This window comes from Coenobita brevimanus, chromosome 74 (genome assembly GCF_032717465.1).
Source record: "Coenobita brevimanus isolate Jiangsu-jjx chromosome 74, ASM3271746v2, whole genome shotgun sequence".
Classification (NCBI taxonomy): domain Eukaryota; kingdom Metazoa; phylum Arthropoda; class Malacostraca; order Decapoda; family Coenobitidae; genus Coenobita; species Coenobita brevimanus.
Window position 1 is genome coordinate 3265150 of NC_137027.1, and position 27500 is coordinate 3292649.

General features: G+C 40.5%; 2 protein-coding genes and 1 pseudogene across 2 annotated transcripts in view; all 3 read right to left on the reverse strand.

Moving 5' to 3' along the window:
• The window catches only part of LOC145407662 (uncharacterized), an 82540-nt pseudogene that overhangs the window by 51995 nt on the left and 3045 nt on the right, over positions 1–27500 (reverse strand).
• Snx1 (sorting nexin 1) overlaps positions 1–27500 on the reverse strand; it is a 380995-nt gene that overhangs the window by 44527 nt on the left and 308968 nt on the right. The gene's annotated exons all lie outside the window — the stretch shown is intronic.
• Positions 16447–24548, reverse strand: LOC145407858 (uncharacterized). Its single transcript, XM_080278713.1, has 4 exons — positions 24504–24548; positions 17034–17187; positions 16892–16985; positions 16447–16600 (listed from the first exon to the last, which is right to left on the reverse strand). The coding sequence occupies exons 1-4, from the start codon at positions 24546–24548 to the stop codon at positions 16447–16449; spliced, it is 447 nt and encodes a 148-aa protein (XP_080134839.1).

Genomic DNA, 27500 nt, shown 5'->3' on the forward strand with positions numbered 1-27500 from the left:
GAAAAGAGAAGACAGCAGGGAAATAGAGGAGAAGAGATGACAGCAGGGAAACAGAGGTGAAGAGAAGACAGCAGAGAAATAGGGAAAACGAAGACAGCAGGAAAAGATAGGAGAAGCGAAGACAGCAGGAAAAGATAGGAGAAGCGAAGACAGCAGGAAAAGATAGGAGAAGCGAAGACAGCAGGAAAAGAGAGGAGAAGCGAAGACAGCAGGGTAGATAGCTAGATTATAACAGGAGACAGACTAGGAGAGAGACTAATACAAAAGACAGGACGCTATTTAATTTACTCAAACCAGAATAGGAGAGAAACTGAGAAGATGAAGATGATTTACTGGGCAGGGCAAAAGACTTGACGAAGAAGGTTAGACATAGAAAACAGAAGATAGATAAAGATAGATTGAAAACTGCAATTAATAGAGCAATGATCAAATGGAAAGGGAAATATATATAACAAGAGATAAAGGAGTTATAATAAAAACTAAAAATAAATCTGAATAAAGAAACAGAACAGAAAATATAGGATAGAATAACTGAAATCAATAAAGGGAAAAAAAAGCTTGATATAGAGGGAGATTATAGAGGACAGAGGATAGAACACCACTGTCATTATATAGGAGAGTATGCTGGATGAACAAAACTATAACAGAGAAAGATATATATAACAGAGGACTGATACATGAACAACTACAATGAGCAGATAAAACAGTAAACTGGGTAATAATTAAAAAAAACATATCAAAACAAAAGATGGTGAGCTGGATAAAGAGGAAGAAAAATAAAGGAAAGACAAAAAAACAAAATACAAGATAATAACTCAAAACACACACACACACACACACACACACACACACGAGGAAAGCAGAGTGAGAAGGCAGACAGATAAAAAAAAAATAGCATATGAAATTTTACAACAATTCCCTCGTCTCCTGAAGTAATTGCCGCATCCATTACGCATTCCGCATATCATCACAGGTAATTACGGTTATATGAGGTAATTAAGTAGGATCATTTTACCTGTTATGATTACCGGAAGCTGCTTAATGAGTGGCTTGAAGCAGGAACGATTTTTATCACAGAACAGGTGTGGTCAATAATCCGTTTACACACATGGAAATTTTCGGATTAATGAAGAGAAATTCCAACTTATAATTATCTGGAATTAATAAGGCGCCATTCCAGTTCAGTTTATTATTATTATTATTATTTCGAATTAATGAAGCGAAATTCAAACTCATTTTGTTATTATTGCGAATGAATGAAGCAGTATTTTTGTCTTCTTCCTCCTCCTCTTCCTCCTCTTTATTATAATTAGTATTATTTATTATTATTATTATTATTTATTATTATTATTATTATTATTATTATTATTATTATTATTATCGTTTTTCTTCTTCTCCTTCCTCTTCTTCTTCTCTTTCTTTTTCTTCTTCTTTTTCTTCTCCTTCTTCTTCTTCCTCTCCTCCTCCTCCACTTTTCTTCTTCTTCCTCTCCTTCTCCATCATCATCATCATCATCACCATCATCATCATCTGAATATTTTTCTTCTTCTTCTACTACTACTACTACTACTATCCAACAACTATACATATCTCTGTCACTGAGAAGGAACATTTGCCCCGGAGAACAAACATAGACAAATGCTTCAGGGCCTCCATTGCGGTGTTTCTTATGCGGGTCAACAGATGGCACCACAATAATTGATGCCTCAGCCTTGGTCCCATTGTGTTAGGAGAGGGCCTGATTCTCTCTCTCTCTCTCTCTCTCTCTCTCTCTCTCTCTCTCTCTCTCTCTCTCTCTCTCTCTCTCTCACCTAAATTAAGTAAAGTCCCCAGTTATTAGCCAGAGTAAGAATAGGTAAAATTTCTGGGATCGTAAAGGAGTTAAAACAGACAAAATAATCCCTCAAGAGATCGAAAGAAAATCGTCTGGAGTCAGTTACGATAAAAATAGATTAGTCTCTTTTATTTCCAGACCCCGGGAGGATTTATAACGACTAAACCCATCAATAAAGAGAATCAGTCATGAGTCGAGGGATAAAACCGAAACTGAGAAGAACAATACTTCCAGAATTGTTTTAAAGTTTTTCCCGCGCCTTCCCATGTGCGGTGACCACCAATCATTCCCCCAAGGTCCCTTCCCGCCCCGATACATTTATTATCCTTTACAAAAATCATCAAAATTACGTATCATGAAAGCCCGCAAAGAGAGGCACAAATTCCACCAGTTATATTAAAAAAAGGGAGACATTATTTATTGTCTGTTTTTCTGGGGCTGTATCCCATGTGGAGGTAAATATGCAGAAATTGTCCAAGGTTGTATTCTATAATAATATTCTAACACACACACACACACACACACACACACACACACACACACACGCACACACACACACACACACCTGTATATCACCAAGGTTTACAAACATAACAAAAGGCTGCCCCAGTAGCATTAAGATTATTTTTTTTCCAGTTTTTTCTCCCTCTTCCCTACGTGTGTCGCATACTCAACCAATTTCCAAGGTTGTACTAAAAAATATATAAGATTTTCACCTTTAAATTAAATTTCTCCGGCTGTGTGTGTGTGTGTGTGTGTGTGTATATATATATATATATATATATATATATATATATATATATATATATAAAATGTGTGTGTGTGTGTGTGTGTGTGTGTGTGTGTGTGTGTGTGTGTGTGTGTGTGTGTGTGTATGCGTGTGTGTACACGAAACTCCCACGGGCCAGTGCATATTTGGCTATTTAAAGTTTCCTTAAATCAAATACCTGATATTTTTTGGAATTGTATTATAAAAAAGAAACTCGATTCATCCCTTCCCACGGAGCAGAGAATTTGTGTGTAGCAGTTTCTCAAGGGTGTTTTCAAACATCAATCATACTTTGTAATAATACATAACCTTCATATCTATGCAAACCTCCCGGAGGTGAGGTAAATACCATAGTCTAGCGTTAGCCACAGTAAAATTGAACCAAGTCACTTCTCCAGCCACATAAAAAAAAAAACAAAGAGCTAATATATTTTCTGTTTTTCGTCCCCCTTTCTATGCGTCAGGGAATGAGGCTTCCATAGCTAGCAATTTCCCTCGCTGGTCTGTTTTAAAACACTACCAAACCACAGCATACGGGGAAATGTGATCAGACAACATTATAGTCATCAGTTCCACAGCTTTCACCGCTGGACACAACCCTACCCTTCCTCTCTTCCTCTCCCCTTCTTTCCTTCTCTTCCTCCCTTTCTCTCTATCTCACTTTTTTCCTTTCCTTCATCCTCTCTCTTCTCATCCCCCCACTTTCCATCTCTCCTCCTTCTCGTCCTGTCTCGCTTCTTGCCTCCTCTCTATCCTTTCCTTTCCTTCCCCCTTCTTTTCTCGTCCCGGCCTCGTCCTCGTCGTTTACAGTACTTCATCCTGTTTTCCACCTTTCCTCGTCATTCTCTTACTTTTATTTTATCTCTCTCCCTTCCTCCCTCCCTCCTTTCACCTTCTTTTATTCCTCTCCTCTCTGCCTCCTGTCTTTCCTCCCCCCCTCCTCCTTTGCTTCCTCCTCTCTCTCTCTCTCTCTCTCTCTTCCTACCTACCTCCTTACATCTTCCTTTTCTTCCTCTTCTCTGTCCCTCCCTTCTTTCCTCCCTCCTCCCCTCCAATTAATTTTATTTCTCCTCTCTTCCTAACTCCTTCCTTTCATCTTACTTTTCTTCCTCTTCTCTCTCCTTCCCTTCTTTTCTCCTTTCTCTCTTCCTACCTCTCTCCCTTCGTCTTTCTCTCCATCCTCCTCCCTCTACCTCCATTCTTTTGTCTCTCCTCCTCCTTTGTTTCCTCCTCTCTCTCTCTCTTCTTATCTCCCTCTTATTGCCTTTCTTTCCTTCCTCCTCTCTTTACCTCCATTCTTTCTTCTCCTCTCCTCTTTCTTTGTTTCCTCCTATCTTCCCCTCCTTACCTCTGTTTTTTTTTTTTTCCTTCTCTAAATATGACCACTGTTTCCCCCCAACCCCCTCTTACCTTTTCCCGATCACGAACTCACACAATGTCTCAAAAAAAAAAACAACAACAGCTACCAGGCTCCCATTTGATCGAGAGGCTGAAGGCATGAAAGTGATTAGATAATGATGCTCGTTTGATTGCAATGGCTGACACGCTGGCTGGAAATAAACACACACACACACACACACACACACACACACACACACACACCTCTCTCTCTGTATGTATCTGTCTATCTATCCAACCATCTATCTATCTTTCTCTCTCTCTCTCTCTCTCTCTCTCTCTCTCTCTCTCTCTCTCTCTCTCACACACACACACACACACACACACACACACACACACACACACACACACACACACACACACACACACATCGACTTTTTTCTTAGCGCCCAGTCAAATAAGTACCACTGTGTTTTTCAGAGGTCGGCAATTCTTGCCTTGTAGCGTGGAGGTGCTGCAGAGAGGCCTTCACGTGGTGGCACTGATACAACGAGGGGATGCAACTACCAGGGTATACAAATGTCTCTCAATTACATCCCTATCCAAGGAATTAGGATGGTGGACTGCAACAGGAGGGAAATTTAAGTCTGTAGTCCACTGGGTTTACATTCAGCTGGGCCTGGGGTCGCTGGTGCATAGTTGTAGTGCATCCTACTCGGAAATGGACAACCCTCAGTTCGATTCCCGTGCCGGTTACACTGGTGGACAAAATTCCTTTCCCCACGATCCTTTATAATCTTGTTTAGCGTCTCTTTGCATCTCTCATTCCTTGCTGAAACAATCTCCCTCATACCTCATTCCACGCTCGCGGCTAGAAAAAGAGCCCCAGTTCTGCTTCATTCCTCCCCGTACTCACCAAGCAATGTAATTCTGGGCCTGGCTACACTTCGACATGAGGCACTGCAAAAACTGACTGCCCTTTCTTCTTTTTCGGTATCAAACAAGTGAGTCTTTCCGATCACTGTGCCTTGCGTCTCCTATCACTGTTGTTTACCTCTCATCCTGTGAACACGCGAGCCTCCTTGTAGAACCACTTTTTCTCCCCTCCTCGATCAAATGGGTATCTTTCTCTGGTCATTTCCGCTGCACATTTTTTATCACCGTTCTAACCCTCAAGCCCAGGAAGTAAATATTGTCAGTCTTTCAAAGTAGCGGATAAATGAGTGTCTTTGGAAACAGAGGAGTGTCTCTTTAGCATCGTTGTTTGTTGTACGCAGCTCGAAACGGATTATTTTTCTCCCGTCCAAAATCAGATGAGTTCCTTTCGAATTACCGATGAGAGAGAGAGAGAAGCACAAGCTAGGCATACCATCAGACCAAAAGACAAAGAAGCAGATGATTACTGTGGCCTGGTGATCCCCGCTTACTGGCCAAAATAGGGCTGGTAATGACGCTAATTACACCAACTACCACCCGTAATTACAATGCGCAATCCACCCCGGCCCTCCCCTCTGCCCCCCCACCCTTTTGTGACCCGGCAACATAATGGCGGTTATTTCCCTCGAGAGATAAAGAAACACGACACAAAAAGAGTAGAAAAAGAGGCCAGTGAACAGCATCATAAAATTTTGTAATAATCATAGAAAATAACCGTCACCTCCTGAAAACACACACACACACACACACACACACACACACACACACACACACACACACACACACACACACACACACGTGCGCAATAAAAATACAGCTAGTGAACCTGGTAAGCTTTTACCGGTATGTTAAAAAAAAAAATCTTTGTGTGTACAATATATATATATATATATATATATATATATATATATACATCGTTCATCCCTCCGTAATTCAGTTGCGCAATCAAAAATAAACAAATAAACAAATAAACCCAGCTTACACACATGAAACAATGCATATAAAATACGGCAGACAATGAAACGAGTTACTACCCTAGCAATACCTTCCAGCGAGTTGTGTACTAGACTAAGGGAACACAATCCAAAGTAAGAGCCAGAAAACAGCCTAGTAGTGTTCAGCAATAATAATAAAAATTAATAATAATAATAATAATAATAATAATATTTAGTGTGACTCGGGAGATGAAAATGCACAAAGGAAACACGAGAACATAAACTGAACAACTGAAAAACCCAGTAATCTTAATATATATAAAAACGATACAAAAACAGGCTACACAGCACCTTAAACAAACACCTCTCACTAGATATACATTTACAAACCAACAAGGCAATAACACATCCAGTGAGCACCAAGTAAACTTTTAAAACTGAATCATATTGCATGCCTCAAAGTAAAAAAATACGGATAAAAAGGACAGTAAACACACACACACACACACACACACACACACACACACACACACACAGTAATAATCCTAAAATGTCACAGTTTCAATGGATAACCACTAAACGGAAAAAAAAAAACGCATTTGAAAGTAAACAAACGAATACTTCCGAACGCTTCACCACACACACACACACACACACACACACACACACACACACACACACTCAAGTATTTAATCAACCGTGAACGCCAGATGTGAAAGTCAAGGGTTAGGAGCCGAGAAATAGTTTAATTATTATACTACACCGATATTATCTTACAAACACGAATGCACAATGTCATAAACCCAGAGCAATAAGTTGTTTTTCTTCCCCTCCTTTTTTCGCTGAGTCGTGAATGCCAAGTGGAAGCGAGTGGAGAATGGAGGTGAAGGAGAAGCTGGTGGTGGAGGAAAGTTGGAGAGAAATGGTGGAGAGATGGAGAGATAAATGGTACTGAGATGGAAAGATAGCCGAAGAGACGGTGGAGGTGGGGAGACAATAAGGGATGAAAAAGAGGGGGAGAAATAAGAAGAGTGGAAATGGTGGAGAGATGGAGAGACCTGTAAGGAATGGTGGAGATGGAGAAATCTGTTAAGAATGATGAGGAGAAAATGTGGAAAGATGGCGATACCATAAGAAGTAGTGGAAAGATAATAAGGAATAGCAGAGATGGAGATAACTGGGAATAATCAAAGGAAATGGTGGAGAGACAGTAACGCATGGCAGAAAAAATGAGAGAGAAGTGGAAAGGTGGAGATTTAGTAAAGAATGGTGGAGAAAAAGAGAGAGAAGTGGAGAGGTGGAAAGGTGGAGATACGGTAAAGAATGTCAGAAAAAAAATTAGAGAAGTAATGAGGTGGACAAGCGGAGAGATAGTAAAGAATGGAAGAAAAAAATAGGAGAGGTGGACAGGTGGAGAGACAGTAAGTAATGGCAGAAGAAAAAAAAAAGGGTGACGCAGAGAGATGGTAATAAATGGCGAAGAGATGGAGGTCATATTGACACGATAAACAAAGACACCTGTTTTCCTCACCTTGCTTTCATCTGAAGGAACTGGACTATTAATACACCTTGAATACTACTGAATACCACTCGATTAGCCTTTTGTCATGAAGTGCGATTGAGTCTCCTTGGTTACCAGTCAAATCTACCCTCCAATCTGACTCTCCCTGGCCATAACCGAGCAGAATGGAGTAAAAGATCACGGTCAGGTTAGGAGACTTGAGGAGGGTGGCTGAATAGGAGACAGAGGCACCGATGGAGATTAAGTGGAGACGGAAAAATAGTGACAGAATAGGAGGGGTAGTAAAAACGATGGCGGTAGATGATGGAGATATTGGAGGGGATAAGAGTGGTAAGGGGGAGAGGGAGGAAGTGCGCTGAAAAAGTGGATGGACTTGGTGGATTCGGTAAAAAGTGGAGCAGAGTTAGAAAAAAAAAATAAACTGCTATAGGCTGAGAGGTTTCTGGATAGATGAAAATTCGTCTGACGGAATGGATAGATTAAAATGAAAGAAAAAAAAGTCTATCGGCATGCGGAATAAAAAAAAAAAAAAAAAAGAGCTACGACATTAATAAGTAATGAGAGAGAGAGAGAGAGAGAGAGAGAGAGAGAGAAGGAGGAGGAGGAGGAGGGGGTTCTAATATTAGCCTCTCTCTTGACATCCACTAGCGAGGCAAAAACTAGAGAATTGGGATTTTTTTTTTTTCCTTCGGCGCCATTTTCAAACCTGAGTCTAGACAATGGCCAGAAGACGATGATGCTAGCGGAATCTCTCTCTCTCTCTCTCTCTCTCTCTCTCTCCAGTACGATCCTTTTTCACACCACCACCATCCCCAATCCACTGTACCTCTTTTCTCTCTCTCTCTCTCTCTCTCTCTCTCTCTCTCTCTCTCTCTCTCTCTCCCAATCAATCAATTCCTCCTCAGTAACATTTCATCCCAAGACCCCATCACCATCCAATCTACCCATTCTCGGTGTTCCTCTCCGTCTCCCATCAATCTAATGGAAATAAAATGGGCTATTGTTCCGATCGCGCCCTTCGATATGACAACCATTATTTGTTTCCTATTATTATTTTACTCTTATCTCCATTAAACGATTTTATTGAAGCATCTCTCGAAATACAGGAAAGAAAAAAATTAAATATAAACTTTGAAAATCATGGCTTTTTCCTGTTTTACTCATGTCACTACAAGGTCGTTTATTCAGATCTGGTGTGGCCTCGTAATGAAGGGGTTAACAGAGAGAAAGAGAGAGAGAAAGAGAGAGAGAGAGAGAGAGAGTGAGTTACTACGATTACTACTACTACTACTACTACTATACCTACCATACCTGCTATACCGTACTGTGGCTACTATAACTACTACTACTACTACTACTACTACTACTACTACTACTACTACTACTGCTATCACGACTTCACCAACCTACATTAACAACACTTAAGATAAGTAATTAAATGTTAAATTATAGCAAATGAAACTCAGCCAATCTCAAGCAGAACGCATTCCTCCTCCTCCTCATTCTTCTCTTCTTCCTGCTCCTCCTCCTCCAGTCATAGTGCTTGAGGTCGACCTTTTAGGAAACTTAGTGGAGCTTATCGCCATACCTCTCAGGTCAACTTAAAACACACACACACACACACACACACACACACACACACACACACACACACACACACACCATCCCCATTCGCACTTTGTCAGCATGGGAGAAGGTTAATTCTGGCTGTCACTCTCCCACCGCGAAAGTCCGTGCCTGTAAGCGACCTCCTACTGACAGGACCTATGAAATGACAGCAAAGGTATGTTGATTGGTGTACTTTCACTAAAATTTAATCTATTCATCCTTGAAAGAACAGGTACTTACCCACAATTTCCGTCATCATCTTATTAGTATTTCCGCAGTGGAGAGAGAGAGAGAGAGAGAGAGAGAGAGAGAGAGAGAGAGAGAGAGAGAGAGAGAGAAAGATGACAACCACACCATCTTTCACTGCCACACGTAATAACAAAACCTTCTCATCAACACCCCCTCAACATCTCAAAAGTAAACAGCACCAGCTCTCACGCACAAACACACCAATCCCTTCCAAATCACTGAATAAAAAACACCACCATTAACACCAGTCCAGTAAAACGAGGCACTGAAAACGATGAAAAAAAAGAAGGGGGAGAAGCGACAAGGCAAAATTCCACAGGTGAGAAAACAGACACAGATGATTATGGCCATTCACACTTCAGATACAATTACTGACAATACATCCCTTTGTTCCCCCCAAGGCTTTACTTCAAGGAGACATACACACAAGGGGAAATAACTGAAACAATAAAGGAAACTCTGAACTTGTGGGAAGAGGAGGGGGAGAAAGGGGTCAATTTATTTTATTTTTTTAAGTTAGCGTCCGTCTCTTTATCAACCTATTCAAGTGGCAAGATTGTTTTTTTTTTTAATTATCTCTTTACTACCTCACGACGACGTATAGGTATTTCCGCACAGGTGAGATTTATCGGCGGCTAATAAAGGTGTAAAGCAAGTCTCCATGACCCTATTTACCGTGGGGACATTGTTTATATTTCATTAGTGTTAGAGGGAGATTTACTGACCTTATTAGAGACCCCTGGCAGTAAACGGGTTAGTAAAATTCTCTACTAACCACGCCACGGCAGGACATCTTTGTGTTATATTATTCTTGTAGTTGAATATAAGAAGAGATGTTAATGAACTACTAAAATAATAATAATAATAATAATGATGAGAGAGAGAGAGAGAGAGAGAGAGAGAGAGAGTGAGTGAAAGAGAGAGAGAATCCCAGCTCACATCGACATGGTTAGGCACGGGAAACATACAGCCTCCCATGACATTACGCAACCCATGGAAAAAAAAAAAGAAAAAAAAAACACGAGGCTGTGGCATAATAATTTGAGGTAAAGAGGTAATGGGTTGGTGATGATAGCGTGTGTGTGTGTGTGTGTGTGTGTGTGTGTGTGTGTGTGTGTGTGTGTGTGTGTGTGTGTGTGTTGGCGGGGGAGGGTGAAAGTAAGAGTTGGTTGGGGTGTACGTGGGGAGTGTCGCTGTGTATGTTTGTGTGTTTCCCTCTTGCTGTATATACTGTAGGTTACATACCTTTTTTCATTTCTCTATACTCTCTCTCTCTCTCTCTCTCTCTCTCTCTCTCTCTCTCTCTCACACACACACACACACACACACACACACACACATTTCTAATTTCTCCCTACAGTACCCCTTCTTTCCTTTCACTCACCTCTCTCTCTCTTTCTCTCTCTCTCTCTCTCTCTCTCTCTCGGAATTCGAATGGAGGGAGAGGAGGAAGAGTGGAAAACTAAAGTGGTTAGGAGGAGAGAAAGAGAGAGAGAGAGGGGAGAGTAAGAGAGAAAAATGGAGAGGTAAGAAGAGACATAGAGGGAACGTTCAGGTCAGGCACGTCGAGAGAGAGAGAGAGTACAGGAATGAGCACCCAAGCGACCACTGCATTACGTAAACATTCACTCACTCTCGCTTCTTATTCTATTCTACCTTACATTATCTGACCCGACCCTCTGGCCACAGGAGACGTAATATTATGAAACAGAAGCATACACTCACTGGAATATTTCGCTCACTTCTTACACTGCCGTCGTCCTCCTCGTTATCATCATCATCTTCCTCCTCCTCCACATCCTCATCCTCATCATCATCATCATCATCAACCACCACAACCACCATAATAATAATGATAATAATAATAATAATAAAATATAAAGTAAAGGAGCTATCATCCCAGTAGGCCTACCTCTCCAAAATGGCCCAGGTCTTCATTTCTTATTCAAAGCTTCCATAGTCTCACCATTTTGGAATTTACCCCGTTAGATATTTAAACTTTGAATATTTAAGCTTAGAATATTTACAATTTGAATTTTAACTTAGAATATTTAAACTTATAATATTTAAACAGAATATTTAAGCTTAGAATATTTAAACTTAGAATATTTAAACAATATTAAAACAGAATATTTAACTTAGAATATTTAAATTTAGAATATTTAAACTTAGAATATTTGAACTTAGAATATTTAAACTTAGAATATTTAAATTTAGAATATTTGAACTTAGAATATTTAAACTTAGAATATTTAATGTTATAATATTGATTTTTATTCTTATCCAGTGCGTTCAGGTCTATGGGAATTTGAGAGGGGATTATATGGGTCTTTTTTTTTTATTGTTAAATTTTATATGGATATGCTTATTAGTATGGTAATGATAGACAGATGGATAGATAGACAGATAAACAGAGAGAGAGAGATAGACTGATAAATACATACATAGATGGCTGGAGAGAGAGAGAGAGACAGACAGACAGACAGACAGACAGACAGACAGAGAGACAGACCAAAAACCACGGAACACACACACACACACACACTCGTTAAACTCTTTGAATATTTTCCACTCTCGTTAATGAAGATTCCCATTAAGACTACGAAGAAGGAATTTTTCTCTTTCACTACAATGACGTAATTTTATCTATCTACTTGCCTACCGAATCTATCTACCTTATCTATCTATCTATCTATCTATTGCCAGGAACCTTAATCTCGGAAAGGGTGGTCACAAACAAATCGCCTCCACGTCACCCTCTCTCCCACCATCAGGCTATCTGCTCTACAACTCCCACTCCCCATCTCTCATGCACCTCTCCACCCCATCCCTCCACCTCATCTCACCTCTCTCATACACCTCTCCACCCCATACCTCCACCTCATCTCCCCTCTCTCATACACCTCTCCACCCCATACCTCCACCTCATCTCCCCTCTCTCATACACCTCTCCACCCCATCCCTCCACCTCATCTCCCCTCTCTCATACACCTCTCCACCCCATACCTCCACCTCATCTCCCCTCCCTCGTACACCTCTCCACCCCATCCCTCCACCTCATCTTCACTCTCCCCCTCCACTCCTCCACCAAACAATATTTCTTCACTGATAGGAAACAATGCATAACACCTTGAGTACTAATTCTTCCTTTTATTTTCCCTTTTATTTCTGCTCCCTCCAATCTATTTTATTTAGGTTAGGAGAGTCATCTAGCATGAAACTTGATAACAAAAAAAAAGAACCTACTTTTCCATATATATATATATAAAATTTTCCGCATAGGAGACACATCTGGTAACGAAATAAAAAAAAATGGGTCAACTTTTGCTCATATTATATATATAAAAATTTTCAACTAAGCAGAGAAATTATTGATAAAAAATAGGATAAATTTTTGCATACATATATATAAACATCTTCACTGAGCAGCGAAATTAATAATAATTAAAAAAAAAAATGGGATAAACTTTTGTACATATATATAAACATTCTCCACTGCGCAGCGAAATGAATAGAAAATGGAGGTCAACTTTTCCATATACAGTATATATAATGATTTTCCACTAACGATATTTCTCTCTATATATGGCACGATAATTTAAAAACAGTTCTTCCACACTTCTGCATCCTATATCTTCACTTCTCGGCCGTGCACACCGTTCCTCTTGCTATTTATTTATATTTTTCTTTTTCTTCACTGCCGTTGTAGCAGCCCCACCCCACCTCACCTTCGGCACGTGACTCACACCTCACACTTTCACCTTCAGATAGGTAAACCAGGTAAACCCACTCAAGCCACTCACTAGGCTGGCTTGGAGCTTGTCACGTGTTGAGGGAGAGAGCGTGGCGGACTTGCTAATGAAACGGAAAAGAAAAAATAAAGACAGAGAAACAATAAAATGAAAATAAAGGGGTAATGATAATGACAGAAGAAATAAAGGAAAATATAAAGAGAGCGAAAGATAGGGAGGAAAACAGAAAGACAGAGAAAAATGAAAAAAATAGACAAAGGGAAGAGATAAAAAGAGAGAGAGAGAGAGAGAGAGAGAGAGAGAGAGAGAGAGGAAAAACACCTTTGCCACCGGTTTACATTCCTCAGTGGATTGCGTGGCCAACCTCTCCTCCATCCTACCCTACTGGACGGAGTGGGTTTGGCGGGGTTCATAAAGGTACTATACGCCTTTCACTCTAACTTGGCCTAAAACTGCCCTCTCTCCAACGTGATTACTGAGTTGTGGCAACAGATTAACACTAGAATATGGCGCTAGTCACGAAGAAGTGCTATGGAAATGATACTGAGCCATGGCATTGTTTTTTTCTGGCACTGAGTTACGTGAAAAATAAACTTCAAAGGGACGAAAATCTGGGCCAAGTTGGAGTAAAAGGAGTATAGTGGATATCAGCCATTTTATATATTTCCATCAGTATGTATATGAAGGATGGTTCTGGTGTACATAACGCTATTCAGGGGCGGGTGAGGCTGGTCATCCTTGCCTTAAATGCCGTGACTGAAATAGCCTAGCCCCGGGTCCCACACGTCCTGATAGGGAAAAAGGGGTGAATGACAGGAGGATGGATTTAAGTACTTCATACCTGTGTAAATAGTAACATACCAAATATTGTCACGATCCTCCAATTTGCTTTTCAATATATGATGGACAAAAACAGGAGAAATAACGAAAAAAAAAATCCGTTCTGCTTCAATGGACAGAGGTATGAAAGAAATCGACAGCGAATTCAAAGAGACTGATAAAGAGTGGGGGAGAAATGCGAGAACACAGGCAACGAGAGATAAGAGATAACGAAGACCAAAAAAGAGATGGAGAGAGGAAATGATGAAGGGACTGTCGGAATTGTGTGTGTGTGTGTGTGTGTGTGTGTGTGTGAGAGAGAGAGAGAGAGAGAGAGAGAAGCCATTCCAAGGAGAGGTAAAAGAGAGAGCGTGTGGGAGAGGCAGAAAATGATGGATAATAAGAGTCAAAACAATAGCGCATCAGGAACAACAATGTCCAGTACGTGAGGTGAGAGGCTGGACACAAGGCTACCTAACTGTGCTATCTCTCTCACTCTCTCTCTCTCACTCCACCCACTCTAACTTCTATATGCTATCCTTCAATCCCTCACTCCACCCACCCACCGCCCTAACTTCATTCCGAACCTAACTCTGATACCTCTATCTCACTCACTTACTAACTCCACCCTTCCTAACTTTGCTCCCTTTCATCACTCACTCACACCACCCACCACCCAAACTCCCTCCTAACTTAACTGTGCTAACCTCTATCTCACTCATTTACTCCACCCACTTCACTCTTCTCCGCTACACTTCATCCACCCACTCACTCACTCCACCCACTTTCCTAACTTCTTGGCTCCTAACCTAACTATGCCCTCCACTCGTCTCCCCTGTACCCCACCCTCCACCCAAACTATAACTCGTGTTTCTTTATAACTAAATGATCTGAACTTCTATGCTAACTACAGGTCATCTTTTCAGTGATCCTTCAACTATATATAATGCTACAAATTCGCCTACACAGACAGACTAACCTACTTAATAACAGTGAGGTATTTGGAAACTTTACTAAAAATCCACGATCACTGTTATATCATTGACAACCAGACTTTATATTCTGTTTAAAATGTACTCTCAATCTCCCCCAACAGTACTGTACTCCTGTAATGTCTAAACCTACACATTTCCACAGCACTGTACATTATCGACTAACTATACTGCTAACGACGCTACTAACTACACACTCCCCTGGCAATGCACTTCAGGCTAACGGTAAACACAGGATCCACTAAGACTACACCTTCCCCAGCATCTGTTAACGCCGCAGCATTATGGCGATACACTCTGCTTACACTTACACCGTTACTTAAACACTTCATACTCTGTTTACTTGGCTTACGGTACACTGCTACTTATATTTTTGGCTAATAATGTTGAAAATTCTTCTGACTCATATACCTTCTTCTGTTTATTTTTTTAGTTGGTCGTGTAATTTCTTCTGACCTAGCGACATTCTTCTAGCGATTCATTCTACCTAAATTTTTATGCCACTAGTTAACATTCTTCTAGCAATTCATTCTACATTTTTCCTCTTAGCTACAAGTATTAATTCTCTCACAGCAACATTCTTCTAAAAACTTCTACCTTCATTTTTGTCGCCAAACAACTTTCTTCTGGCGACTCATTCTACCCACATGTTTAGAAGACAATGCAATTTCTTCTGACCTACCGACATTCTTCTCACTCTTGCATTATACCTGCATTTTTTTTAGCACATGGGTTTTTTATTTTTTATTTTTGATAGAGAGAACTTTTTCCAAATAATTCGCTTCATTTTCATAACATTCCACTGCAGTCATTGGTAGATACACAGCATTCCACTATCGTACTGTTATGTCCAATTGTTTTGAGAGAGAGAGAGAGAGAGAGAGAGAGAGAGAGTGTGTGTGTGTGTGTGTGTGTGTGTGTGTGTGTGTGTGTGTGTGTAGGAGGACACATGCCTCCTTGCACACCCACACACACCTGGTGCACCGTAATACCTGGATCATACCTCATCTTACCTGTCCCTCCCACCTTTATCCTTACACTCCACCTTATACTCCTTCACTTATACGTCTAAGATTCTTGATATGTCTAAGATATTTTTAACCATCCTTATGTCCATTTCTTTCTTCTACTTAAGATTTATTTTGACATGAAGAAAAAGATGGAATATTTTGTCATCTCCTCATTTCTTTGTCCTTCCCCTAGTCTCAAAGAATAAGAAAAAAAGAAGGAATTACTTTGCCCTTCGTCTGTCCATAATGCGACACACACACACACACACACACACACACACACACACACACACACACACACACACACACACACACACACACACACACACACACACACCGGAATCGAATGCTTGTGTTGTGTCTGTTTTACGGCGACTGATTTCACACGTACTTCATTCATTCATTAAAAACACCTGTGCAAACTGGGACTACCTGTATGCATATGGACCTTCCGTGTTAACCACCTTAGATATTACGGTCTTGTGTAGCATCAATAAATCACTTCACTACAACGATATCTTCTCTACGTCGCTCTTTATCTTCTCTATTTCGCTCTTTATCTTCTCTACTTCGCTCTTTACCTTCTCTACTTCGCTCTTTATCTTCTCTATTTCGCTCTTTATCTTCTCTATTTCGCTCTTTATCTTCTCTATTTCGCTCTTCATTTTCTCTACTTCGCTCTTTATCTTCTCTCTTTCGCTCTTAATCTTCTCTCTTTCGCTCTCTTACCTTCTCTCTTTCGCTCTTTATCTCTATTTCGCTCTTTATCTTCTCTCTTTCGCTCTTTATCTTCTCTCTTTCGCTCTTTATCTTTTCTATTTCGCTCTTTATCTTCTCTACTTCACCCTTTATCTTCTCTACTTCACTCTTTTTCTCTACTTCGCTCTTTATCTTCTCTACTTCACCCTTTATCTTCTCTACTTCACTCTTTTTCTCTACTTCGCTCTTTATCTTCTCTACTTCGCTCTTTATCTTCTCTATTTCGCTCTTTATCCTCTCTACTTCGCTCTTTTTCTCTACTCCGCTCTTCATCTTCTCTACTTCGCTCTTTATCTTCTCTATTTCGCTCTTTATCCTCTCTACTTCGCTCTTTTTCTCTACTCCGCTCTTCATCTTCTCTACTTCACTCTTTATCTTCTCTCTTTCGCTCTTTATCTTCTCTATTTCGCTCTTTATCTTCTCTATTTCGCTCTTTATCTTCTCTATTTCGCTCTTTATCTTCTCTACTTCGCTCTTTATCTTCTCTACTTCGCTTTTTATCTTCTCTACTTCGCTCTTTATCTTCTCTCTTTCGCTCTTTATCTTCTCTACTTCGCTCTTTATCTTCTCTACTTCGCTCTTTATCTTCTCTATTTCGCTCTTTATCCTCTCTACTTCGCTCTTTTTCTCTACTCCGCTCTTCATCTTCTCTACTTCGCTCTTTCTACTGACACACGGGTTTATTTAATTATAGGGAGACCTTTCGTAATAAGATAAAAAAAAAACAAGCTTTATTAACACCCTTATTGCGATGGTCACTTCTTTATTTTATTATTTCTACCGCCAGACGATTTTATTCAGCAAGAGTGGCCGATCGCAGTGAGGATTTGCGTGTTTCTTTTCATCTGACGGAACTAGGTCACTGCCACAACCCCAGTACTAAGTCGATGGTGCACGAAACTCGATATGTTCGTGATGAGGAACCAATGAGTCTCCTTGGTTACTAGTCAAATCAACCCTCGAATCTCGCTACACCTGGCCATCAACATAGCCACAAGGGGTCAGGATCGCCACCAGGTTAGAACACACGAGCTATGGTGAGCTTTTACAATACGCTTTATGATTCAATATTAACGGTTAGCCCCCAGTGATATATTACCTTGTGCTAGGCGTTGGGACCCTGGGGCGAGGCAGAAGTGGTCAGATTTGAAGCCTACGCCCCTGATGGCATTTTCACATAGAATTTAACTTTCATAATTATCACCCTCCCTGCAAACCATACCCTTTTTACTCAAACTTGGCTTAAAACTGCATGGTCTCCATCTTCAATACTGGGTTATAACAGGAGATTAGCACTGGAATATGATAGTCACGAAGAAGTGCTACGGAAAGGATACAGAGCAGCAGCATCTTTTTCTACCACTGACCTGTCTGATATACAACGCAAAAAGGACGAAAATCTGGGCCATGTTAAAGTAAAAATAGTATAGTTTCTCCATTACGTTACTATAGGGAGGAATATACATGACAGGATGAAATGACAGAAGAAAAGTAAGGGAATAAAATTAAAGATATAGGAAACGAATATCAATAACATGCACTAGGAAAGGATACGAAAACTATGAAAACCGTACTACAAAAAAACAAAACAAGACTGTGTGTGTGTGTGTGTGTGTGTGTGTGTGTGTGTGTGTGTGTGTGTGTGTGTGTGTATGTGTGTGTATGTATGTATGTATGTGCGGTATTTATGTACCGTATGAATGTATGTGAGAGAGGGGGAGGGAGGGGTATATAAAAACTAAAGTAAATCAACAACATTACAAATAAATAACCGGAACACTCACCCCTGTCCGCCCTCGCGCCGAAACCCACCCCAGCCATATACAGTAACAACCACGCAAAAAAAAAAAAAAAAAGAAAGAAAAAAAAGAAAAAGAAAAAGAAAAAAGAATGAAAAAGAAAGCGGGGGAGTTACCAGACATTTCGATCACACCAATTTTCAGATTCTTCAAAAAATAATAATAATAATAATAACTACCTGACGTTTCCATCACACCATTTTTTTTTTTTAATTCTTCCAAAATGCTGAGTTTATATATTTCACGAACTCAATAACCCACCATGTACGAAAAACTGCTTGGAAAAATATTATACCCTTTCTGGGCAAACTTTTCTTACGTAGGGCAGAAAAGGTACACGTATTTTCTCCCTAAATGCACGTGATACTCCTTGTCTAAATACAGAGGGATGTGGGTCCGTCCTGAATAATATCCTTTCGTGGTGGCAAAGCTAAAAAGACCATACAAGGCCTTATACTGAAGAGGCTAGTCCAATTACCAAGCCAATCCCTATTACAGTGTCCGTGAGGGTATATTACAATGTTCCCAATTCCTGACGGCATCCACGAAGGCATGCGGTAGCGAGCATATTTTGAGGAAGTATTGAGTATGTTCATCTTATATGGCAAAATGTCAAAAGAATACTGAACATTTTCTTAAGTGTAGGGCAAAACAAAGCCGCACACACACACACACACACACACACACACACACACACACACACACACACACACACACACACACACACACACGTTTAAACAGCACTAATGACAGTATTATTAAATCGAGGTGAGCGAAGGTGTGAGCATTAAGTGTCTAATTTTCGACGGTCATTTATGGAACACCTGTGACTGCTGGATGTAACTAGCCTGCATCCCACGTTAATGAGTGCAGTTAGCAACGATACTGAAAAGAATCCCGTATGTTCATTATTACATGCAGGGATATTTGTCGTCAATAATTTTAAGCATGGCCAAACCTTCGACCTCTCACTTTCATTAGTCAGATAGATAGATAGATAGATAGACAGATAGATAAATTTCGCCAGAACTTTATAAACCACACACCAGCAAGCCTGACTTAACGCCCATGTAGAGTGACAGGGAAATGGAGGAAAAAAAAAATAAAGAGAAAGAAAAGGGAGTCCTTGGAATTTCAGCGTGCAAATCAAGACAGGCCTCGTGTGGCTCTGAAATATATGTAGAGAATTAATTTTTATTTTATTTTTATTTTTCTCGATGGTAATTTTGGGAGAAGTTAACGTGAAATAGGATGATACATATTGAGGTTATCATTGCTTTATGTGTGTGTGTGAGAGAGAGAGAGAGAGAGAGAGAGAGAGAGAGAGAGAGAGAGACTCGTATTAAAGGGGTTAATGATGCGTCATGGCCTGAGACCATTAGCCTAAACCGCTAAATGTCGCCACTGCTGACTTAGCGCTTATAGCTTGCTCTAACCCCCCCCTTCCCCCCTCTCTCTGGCTGACCTTGGCGGGAGTGTGGGCGGCGTGTGTGTGGGTGTGAATATATTTGGATATGCAAGTGTGGTGCTCAGTTTACATAGCTGTGTAAGTGTATAAGTTAGATTTAAAGAGAGGGGAAGCTTAAGTATTTGAGAGGTTCGTGTGGATACTTGTGACACACACACACACACACACACACACACACACACACACACACACAACTGTAAACTCCTGCATTGTTACGTGAATGTACTATATATATATATATATATATATATATATATATATATATATATATATATATATATATATATATATATATATATATATATTTAAACAATATATTGTTACTAGCTATACCGTACCATTTTCATCCGCCCACTACACACTATTGATGGTTTTGTTGTTGAGGTTTATTGATCTTGTGTCTAGATCCTACATGCACCGTTTATAAATAAGTGGGGAATGGGTTTGATAATGATCATGATGATGATGATAAGGAGGAGGAGGAGGAGGAGGAGGAGGAAGAGGAGGGGGAGGAGGAGGAAGAGGAGGGGGAGGAGGAGGAAGAGGAGGGGGAGGAGAAGGGAGAGGAGGGGGAGGAGGAGGAAGAGGATAACTGTACCGGTATAAGTGATGATGATGATGATTATGATGATGATGTTATGGATGAGATGGAGAGGATAATAACTGTACAGGAGTGTGTGTGTGTGTGTGTGTGTGTGTGTGTGTGTGTGTGTGTGTGTGTGTGTGTGTGTGTGTGTGTGTGTGTGTGTGTGTGTGTGTGTGTGTGCGCGCGCGCGCAAATCCAGAGACAATCAGTATTCACACCGATTAGGCTCTCCCTGTGGCTATCATGCACTGCCAATAAATTCAAAAGTTTTTTTTTTTTTTCAATCCAATTTCCACACCTCAACCATGAACAATAGATCCCAAAACAAAGCCCCAAAAATAAAAATAAAAATTCTCCCATGGTTTCAGCACAGCCATTTTTCTGCGTTTCAACAGGTATATATATTTTTTTGAATTTTTTTTACCTGTGAGAATACCTACCTGTGTGACGAATTAATTAACCCTTTCAGGACGAGAACGCCACTTTTTTTTTTTTACCGTCACTGTATTAAAAGACTCTCTCTCTCTCTCTCTCTCTCTCTCTCTCTCATGGAAGATTTTATCCCAGAAAAACCATGGCTCAAGGCCTTAACCCCTTCCCTACGAGAGGTCCTTCTTAAACTTGAATAAAAATAAAACTCTCCTGGTGGCAGCAAGGTCTACATGCCTCTGACGTCCTCGTGTGATGATGATGATAATAATAATAATAATGAAAATGATAATGATGATGATGATGATGATGATGATGATGATGATGATGATGATGATGATGATGACTATGACGTACCGGTACTGTTCCCATTGATCAAGCCACAACAAGACGATTTTACTCAACTTAGGGAAAGCGTCTGGTACTGTACGGGTTAATGACGCCTCTATCTAACCCCTCCAGCTCATACTGTCTCTCCTGGGCCGTATAAGCCCCCCTGCGGTAGTAAGGAGGGGGGTTGATATCCTCGGGTTAAAAGGGTTGCGTGACGTCAGGTGGGAATGAATAGACTTCGAAAATGCTTCAGCATTATTTTTTCTCTACTATGGTGGTTGAGCAGAAGCCTAAACAGTGAGGCAGGGGCAAAAAAGGTTGTGGAATAATTAGCTTCATGTGAATTAAAATGTATGTGTGGTGGTTTTGGTGAGGCTGCAATCACACACACACACACACACACACACACACACACACACACACACACACACACACACACACACCAGTAACAATAATAATAATAATAATAATAATAATAATAATCCTGCTCCCTATTACCTGTGGCGACGCCTACAGGTCTGTAAGTGGTGTGCACCTGGGGGATCTTTTTTTTTTTTCTCCTTCAAGGAAAGTTCGAATATCTGATGTTGGAGGGCTGTGAGCGATTTTCTTATGAAATACGAAGTTGCACAGTTTGAAAATTGAGTTGATTTAACATGTCAGCAGTTGCGTCAGCTGACGCATCAGCTGACTGTTAGGCGATTTTCAGTTTCGGCTAAAAGGAAGAATTTTAGAGACTTTCTTATTTTCAAATTTTGAATTGATCTGACATGTCAGCTGTTGGATCAGCTGATGCATAGTTTCGCTTCAGGTCTATGAAGATGGTCTCTTATTGTTTCCATTTAGAAACGGGGCAATAAACACAGCTAGAATCCTCACTCGGCTAATTACACAGGAGTGTTGGCCTATAAACAGATTTTTCTCCTATCCCATAACATCTCACGGCAAGAGAGTTTGGGAGCATATTATACATTAACCAGCACATCATACGAGTTTATCCATAGCATATTTATACAAAAAGATGAGATATACCCATGGGCCGACTGAAGAGTAGAGAAAGCAAATACTGGAAGGGAAAAAATTGTTCTGTACTTACCCCACGAAGGAACTAGTGATGATGCAGATATAGGAACTTAAAGTACATAAATTTCTACTCAACAATATAAAATGCTACTAAATATAAACGAAATAACACTAATTAAAACTTAATTGGTTGCATAAAAACAGAAAATCAAAATACACGGGATTCTTTAACTGACTCAAAATCTTGGCCAAAAAATTATAAAGAAATACACTGGTCACAAATACATTACTAAATATAAATACAGTTCCTTAAAAATCAATAGCTACTTACACAAACCACAAGATACATAACTTTTTTTTAACAGAGAGAGAGAGAGAGAGAGAGAGAGAGAAATACCGTTACCTAATATCCTACGTACAAATGAACAGGATGATATATGCAGGTAGGACTCTTTTACCACCTGTCATTAACCTGAGCTTTTACTTAATGAAACACCATAAATCACAGCTAAATTATGGCCTGTACCGTTGCACATATTCACAGGCTATTTAGGCAGCGCACGCACGGAAACTGTCTGGCCAACCGCGCCATTTTGGATTATGTGCAGCCCATTCCCTTTTTTTTTTTGTTGGGAAGAAGGAACCAAAGGCTTGAGTTAGGATCATTACAATATTTTTTTCCACTGGAACACGACTCTCCAATATTGATCACTGCACCCCACGCAAGTCATTTGTTCACTACTCCTATCTATCTATTGCCAGACGCCTCAATCCCGTAAGGGGTGGCCACAAACAAATCGCCTCCACATCGCCCTGCTCCCCGCCATTTCTCTGCTGCTACAAAATGAATATATAATCTAGAGAGACTCGTAATGAAGGGCTTAATGAGGCGTATTATGTATCATGTCTCCCTTTGCAATTCTCCCCTGATCTAAATACAGTTAAAAATAAAAAGTCATATAGAAATAATTAAAATTGATACTAAGCTTGAAATTTCCTTACAGTTACGATTTATATATATTCAGATACAAAGCGGCTTCCTATGTCCAGTAACTTTTGATGGATCGAAGGCACTGGGGGCGGAAATTGCTTCATATACATATATCCGCTGTACTCGTTTAATGCTACCTTGGCCTAAAATTTCCATCTTCCGTTTTGAATGCTGAGTTGTAACAGAAGATTAACACACTAGAGTACGGTGCCAATCACGAAAAAGTTCTGGGTAAAGGAGGTACAGCCATACTGCTGCATTTTTCTACTTGATGTACAGTAGTGCTGCCTACTTCTTCCTTCACCTTTATCATTCTTATTCTGTCTGCCATCCTCTCTCCCTATTTCTCACATCTTTCCTATTAATTTCTATTACTCTTCTTTCCTTTTCAGGTGGCTTTCCATTGAGTGACAAGCCAGATGGTTTCCTGTAAGGCAGGAAAGCATTTACAGTGCTGAGTGGTAACCATATAACCAACACGTGTTCCCTACGTGTCGACAAGTGGGTTGGCGTAGGGTTGTGTCCCTCCCCGTTAAACAACTAGCTCAAAAGACAAACGACCACCCCAAGGGCCCACCCCTTACGGGATTATGGCGTCTGGCAATAGATGGACAGATAGACAGAAATGCAAAAATATAGGCCAAGTTAGAGTAAAGTGGGCATAGGCCTCGATGGACCAGGCTAGTGTGTGCATTTAGATCCACAATGGCGCAGTTGTCCAGCGATATATCAAGAGCAGGATACAACCATTTCCTGATAACCTAATATGGCGTCCGGCAACTCTCAATCAGACCACCACATCCATCACTGTCGACTCACATGCGATTTTTATATAAATTTCTTCATTGTTCCCCGGCGCGGTTTCGTAACGCATTCCACGCCACACAATAGAACGCTTTACTTTAACTGGACTTTTCTGTATCCGCACCAGCGCAAAAACAAAAGGACTTGTCTTTTCAAAATAATGCAAATATATGCTCGCGATTACTGGCGACCACGAGATTTGTAAACAGAGGAGACCGTGACTCCTTTTTCTTTCCTTTCTTTTCTTATTTTCTTCCATATCCGCGTCCCAAACAAAGGAACAGGCTTCTCAGATTATAAAAACATTTACTTTTCTTTCTGGTGCTGCGCTTGTTACTTGGTTTAAATATTTTCTGTACTGGCTTCATGACAACGTAAATAACATCGTATTTTCGTACACAATCAGAATTCATTAACAGGTGTAGCAGAGCCAGAAAAAAATATTATGTTTATCTATGTTCACGTTTTCTTTATCTACTTTTAAGGATAACAAGAGGAGTACACAGGCTTCAAAACTACGCAAATATTCAAGTGTTTTCGTGCTTACCAAGATCACAACAACAGTCTTAAACACAGACACATACAACGCCATAATCTTAGGTCACCAGTCCCTGTTAGTCTTTCCCTTTCTTTTCCTTTTTTTTTTTTTTACGTCCAAAATCAGTCATTCATCCAGCTTTGTTACGTTTCAAGGCGAGGCGTTATTCAGTGCTGCTATTTTGCCTGCCACGCGTCAATCCTTCCAGCAATTTGCACGGACTTTTATTTTTTCCCTCTCCTGCTTCCGCGTTCTTTGCCGAGTTGAAAAATGTTCGCAGCGAGAGTAAAACTTGGTTGCTATACACGCTGGCTTAATGAAATTTCTCGGGATTCATTTATTGCTCTTAGCTTGGGTAGTGGTGATGGATATGATGTTTGGAAGTTTTATGGTACCCTTAATTACAACACAGTGCGAAATAAACACAATATGGAAGCAAACTCTCAATCTCTTGCACATTAGAATAAGACAATAAACTTCCACTACTACTACTACTACTACTGCTGCTGCTGCTGCGGCTGTTGTTGTTGTTGTTGTTGTTGTTGTTGTTGTTGTTGCCGCTGCTGCTGCTGTTGCTGCTGCTAGGGTAATAGGCACAATTACTACTACTACTACTACTACTATACTACCCGGGACTTCTGCTACAGCTAGCAGCAGCAGCAGCAGCAGCAGCAGCAGCAGCAGCAGCAGCAGTAGTAGCAGTAGTAGTAGTAGTAGTAGTAGTACTAGCAATAGTAGTAGTAGGAGGAGGAGGAGGAGAAGCGGCAGCGCAGCGCAGCAGCAGCTGTACTGTAGTAGTATAGTAGTAGTAGTAGCAGTTAGTAATAGCAGTAGTAGTAAATACTACTACTACTACTACTACTACTACTACTACTAATAATAATAATAATAATAATAACAATAATATTAACAATAATAAAAACAACACCATACAACACACAAACACACACACACACACACACACAAAAAAAAAACATAGTTCCATCATTGTAGTATGGTATAACCCTTTGCAGCTTGATGGTGCAGTAGGCAACCCACCATCTATAAACCATTCTGTTGTACTATCTCATACTCCGAAACATATTTACGATTTAGTGTCAAAAAGTTTCGTACCAGTTAAAATATATAAGGGTAGCACTGAACACTAATTAACGCACTCCAAATAAATCGCACCAGAGTTTGGGTACTGTATTTCCATCCACACTACGTAGAGTTTTCAGAAATATATCGTAACTGTCAAACTTTCCGTAATGGCCACATGCCCTAGCCTACCCCCGCAACACAACGCAACACTTCAACACGCATGAAAATACACCCTTCACAAACACTGGAGCTATTGACACAAACTTTCGTACCAGTCACAACAGTCCAAGCCAACTCTGCAATACAACGCAGCACACCTGCATCCAAAATACAGTATCACAGTTCTCACTTTCAGAAGCACATCACTGCAACTTAAGGGTTCAACTTTGCAACACAGCGCAACACAACTCCGGCGCTACTACCGTTTTACATGCACAGCCCGTTATGCTATCCGTTCTCGCTTTCATTACGCTCATCACTGCAAGGTAGCGTCAATTTAAACTTCTCAATACTCGCAACGCTTGACCTCGCAACACAATCCAACACTGCTACATTTCCGATACAACCAATATCCATTTACGCAACACATGTTTATCCTTTCAAATGCTCCCCATTACAATTTAGTGTCAAAACTTTCCTTGTGGTCGCAACACACTCCAACACTACCATATATATTTTTTGTAACTACAGTCTTCTTCTACCTCTTCTTCGTCTTTTTCCTTTTCGTCTTCAGCAACTTCTTCTTCTCTGTTGTCCTCAGTATTAACATCTCTATTTAGTGTCATAATTTCCTAATGCTCGCAACACATTTCGTCGCAACACACGTTTTATTTAACTTACGACAGACGCTGCAAAGATGAAGGCAGTAACTTCGAAATAATCTCGCCTGACTTCATCTCGCGACATAATGTTTGAACTGCGCGCCGAAGAGGTCAATTTCACTTTCCAAAACACATCAGATACTCCAATAACTCGCTCTTACGATTAATTAACGACTTAAAGATGCCGCAACACTGCCTAGAACACCCTGGGAAAAGTAGGGAGCCGCAACACAAATGTATTCTCGCAACATATTACAACTGCTCTCCAAACTTGTCAATTTCACTTTCCAAAACGCATAAAACACTCCAGAAACTCGCTCTATGAATGAATAATTGCTTTCTAGATGCTGAAACACCTTCTAGAACACTCTGGGAGAGATGGGGATGCCGCAACACAAAGGAACATACCAGCAACACTAGAGGCGAGCAGGAGCAGGAGCAGCAACATCCTGCCTCATTCGCTGCTCGATACACACTGACTGGCCTTCTTCTTGGCCTCCTACACCCTACGTCCCCCCCTTCCTCCCTCCTTTGGTCCTCCTTCACCTTCTCCTTCTCTCCCTCCTCCACACTCATTCCTCCTCCTCCTCCTTCCTCCTCATAATTCCTCCTCTTTCAATTTCATTTTCTTTCTTTGTCTCAAACTTTCTGCTCTCTCTCTCTCTCTCTCTCTCTCTCTCTCTCTCTCTCTCTCTCTCTCTCTCTCTCTCCTCTTACATCCTTCCTATGATCCTCTTCTTCATTCTCCTTCATCCACGTCTTCAATTGTTCTTATTTTCCCTGTTTTATTTCAGCAACCTTCTTTTCATCTCCACTCCTCAATTTCAACCCCTCCATTCTCTTTGCTCTTCTCTCCTTCCCCACGCTCCTTCCCTCCCCTCTTTCTCTCCACTCATACTTTCATTTCCTCTACTTTCTTGCGTCCTTTCTGTCGCCACTCCAAGATCTCTCCCCTCCTTCTCTTCTCTATTTTTCCCATTTACTCTTTCTCCTCTTCTTTCCTTACTTACCTTTCCTCTTTTAATTATTTCTTGTACCTCTCTTCTTTTATATTCCTCTTCTCCTCGTATATCTCCCTCATCTTCCTCTCTTCCTTCCTTCT

Excerpts from the sequence above, each read along its gene's own strand:
- LOC145407858 (XM_080278713.1), bottom strand. The coding sequence starts at position 24,548 with ATGGCGTTGTATGTGTCTGTGTTTAAGACTGTTGTTGTGATCTTG. Across the intron at positions 16,986-17,033 it reads GAGAGAAGATAAAGAGCGAA|AAGATAAAGAGCGAAATAGA; the intron begins GTAGAGAAGATA and ends AGCGAAGTAGAG. Across the intron at positions 16,601-16,891 it reads CGAAAGAGAGAAGATAAAGA|AGAAGATAAAGAGCGAAATA; the intron begins GTGAAGTAGAGA and ends AGGGTGAAGTAG.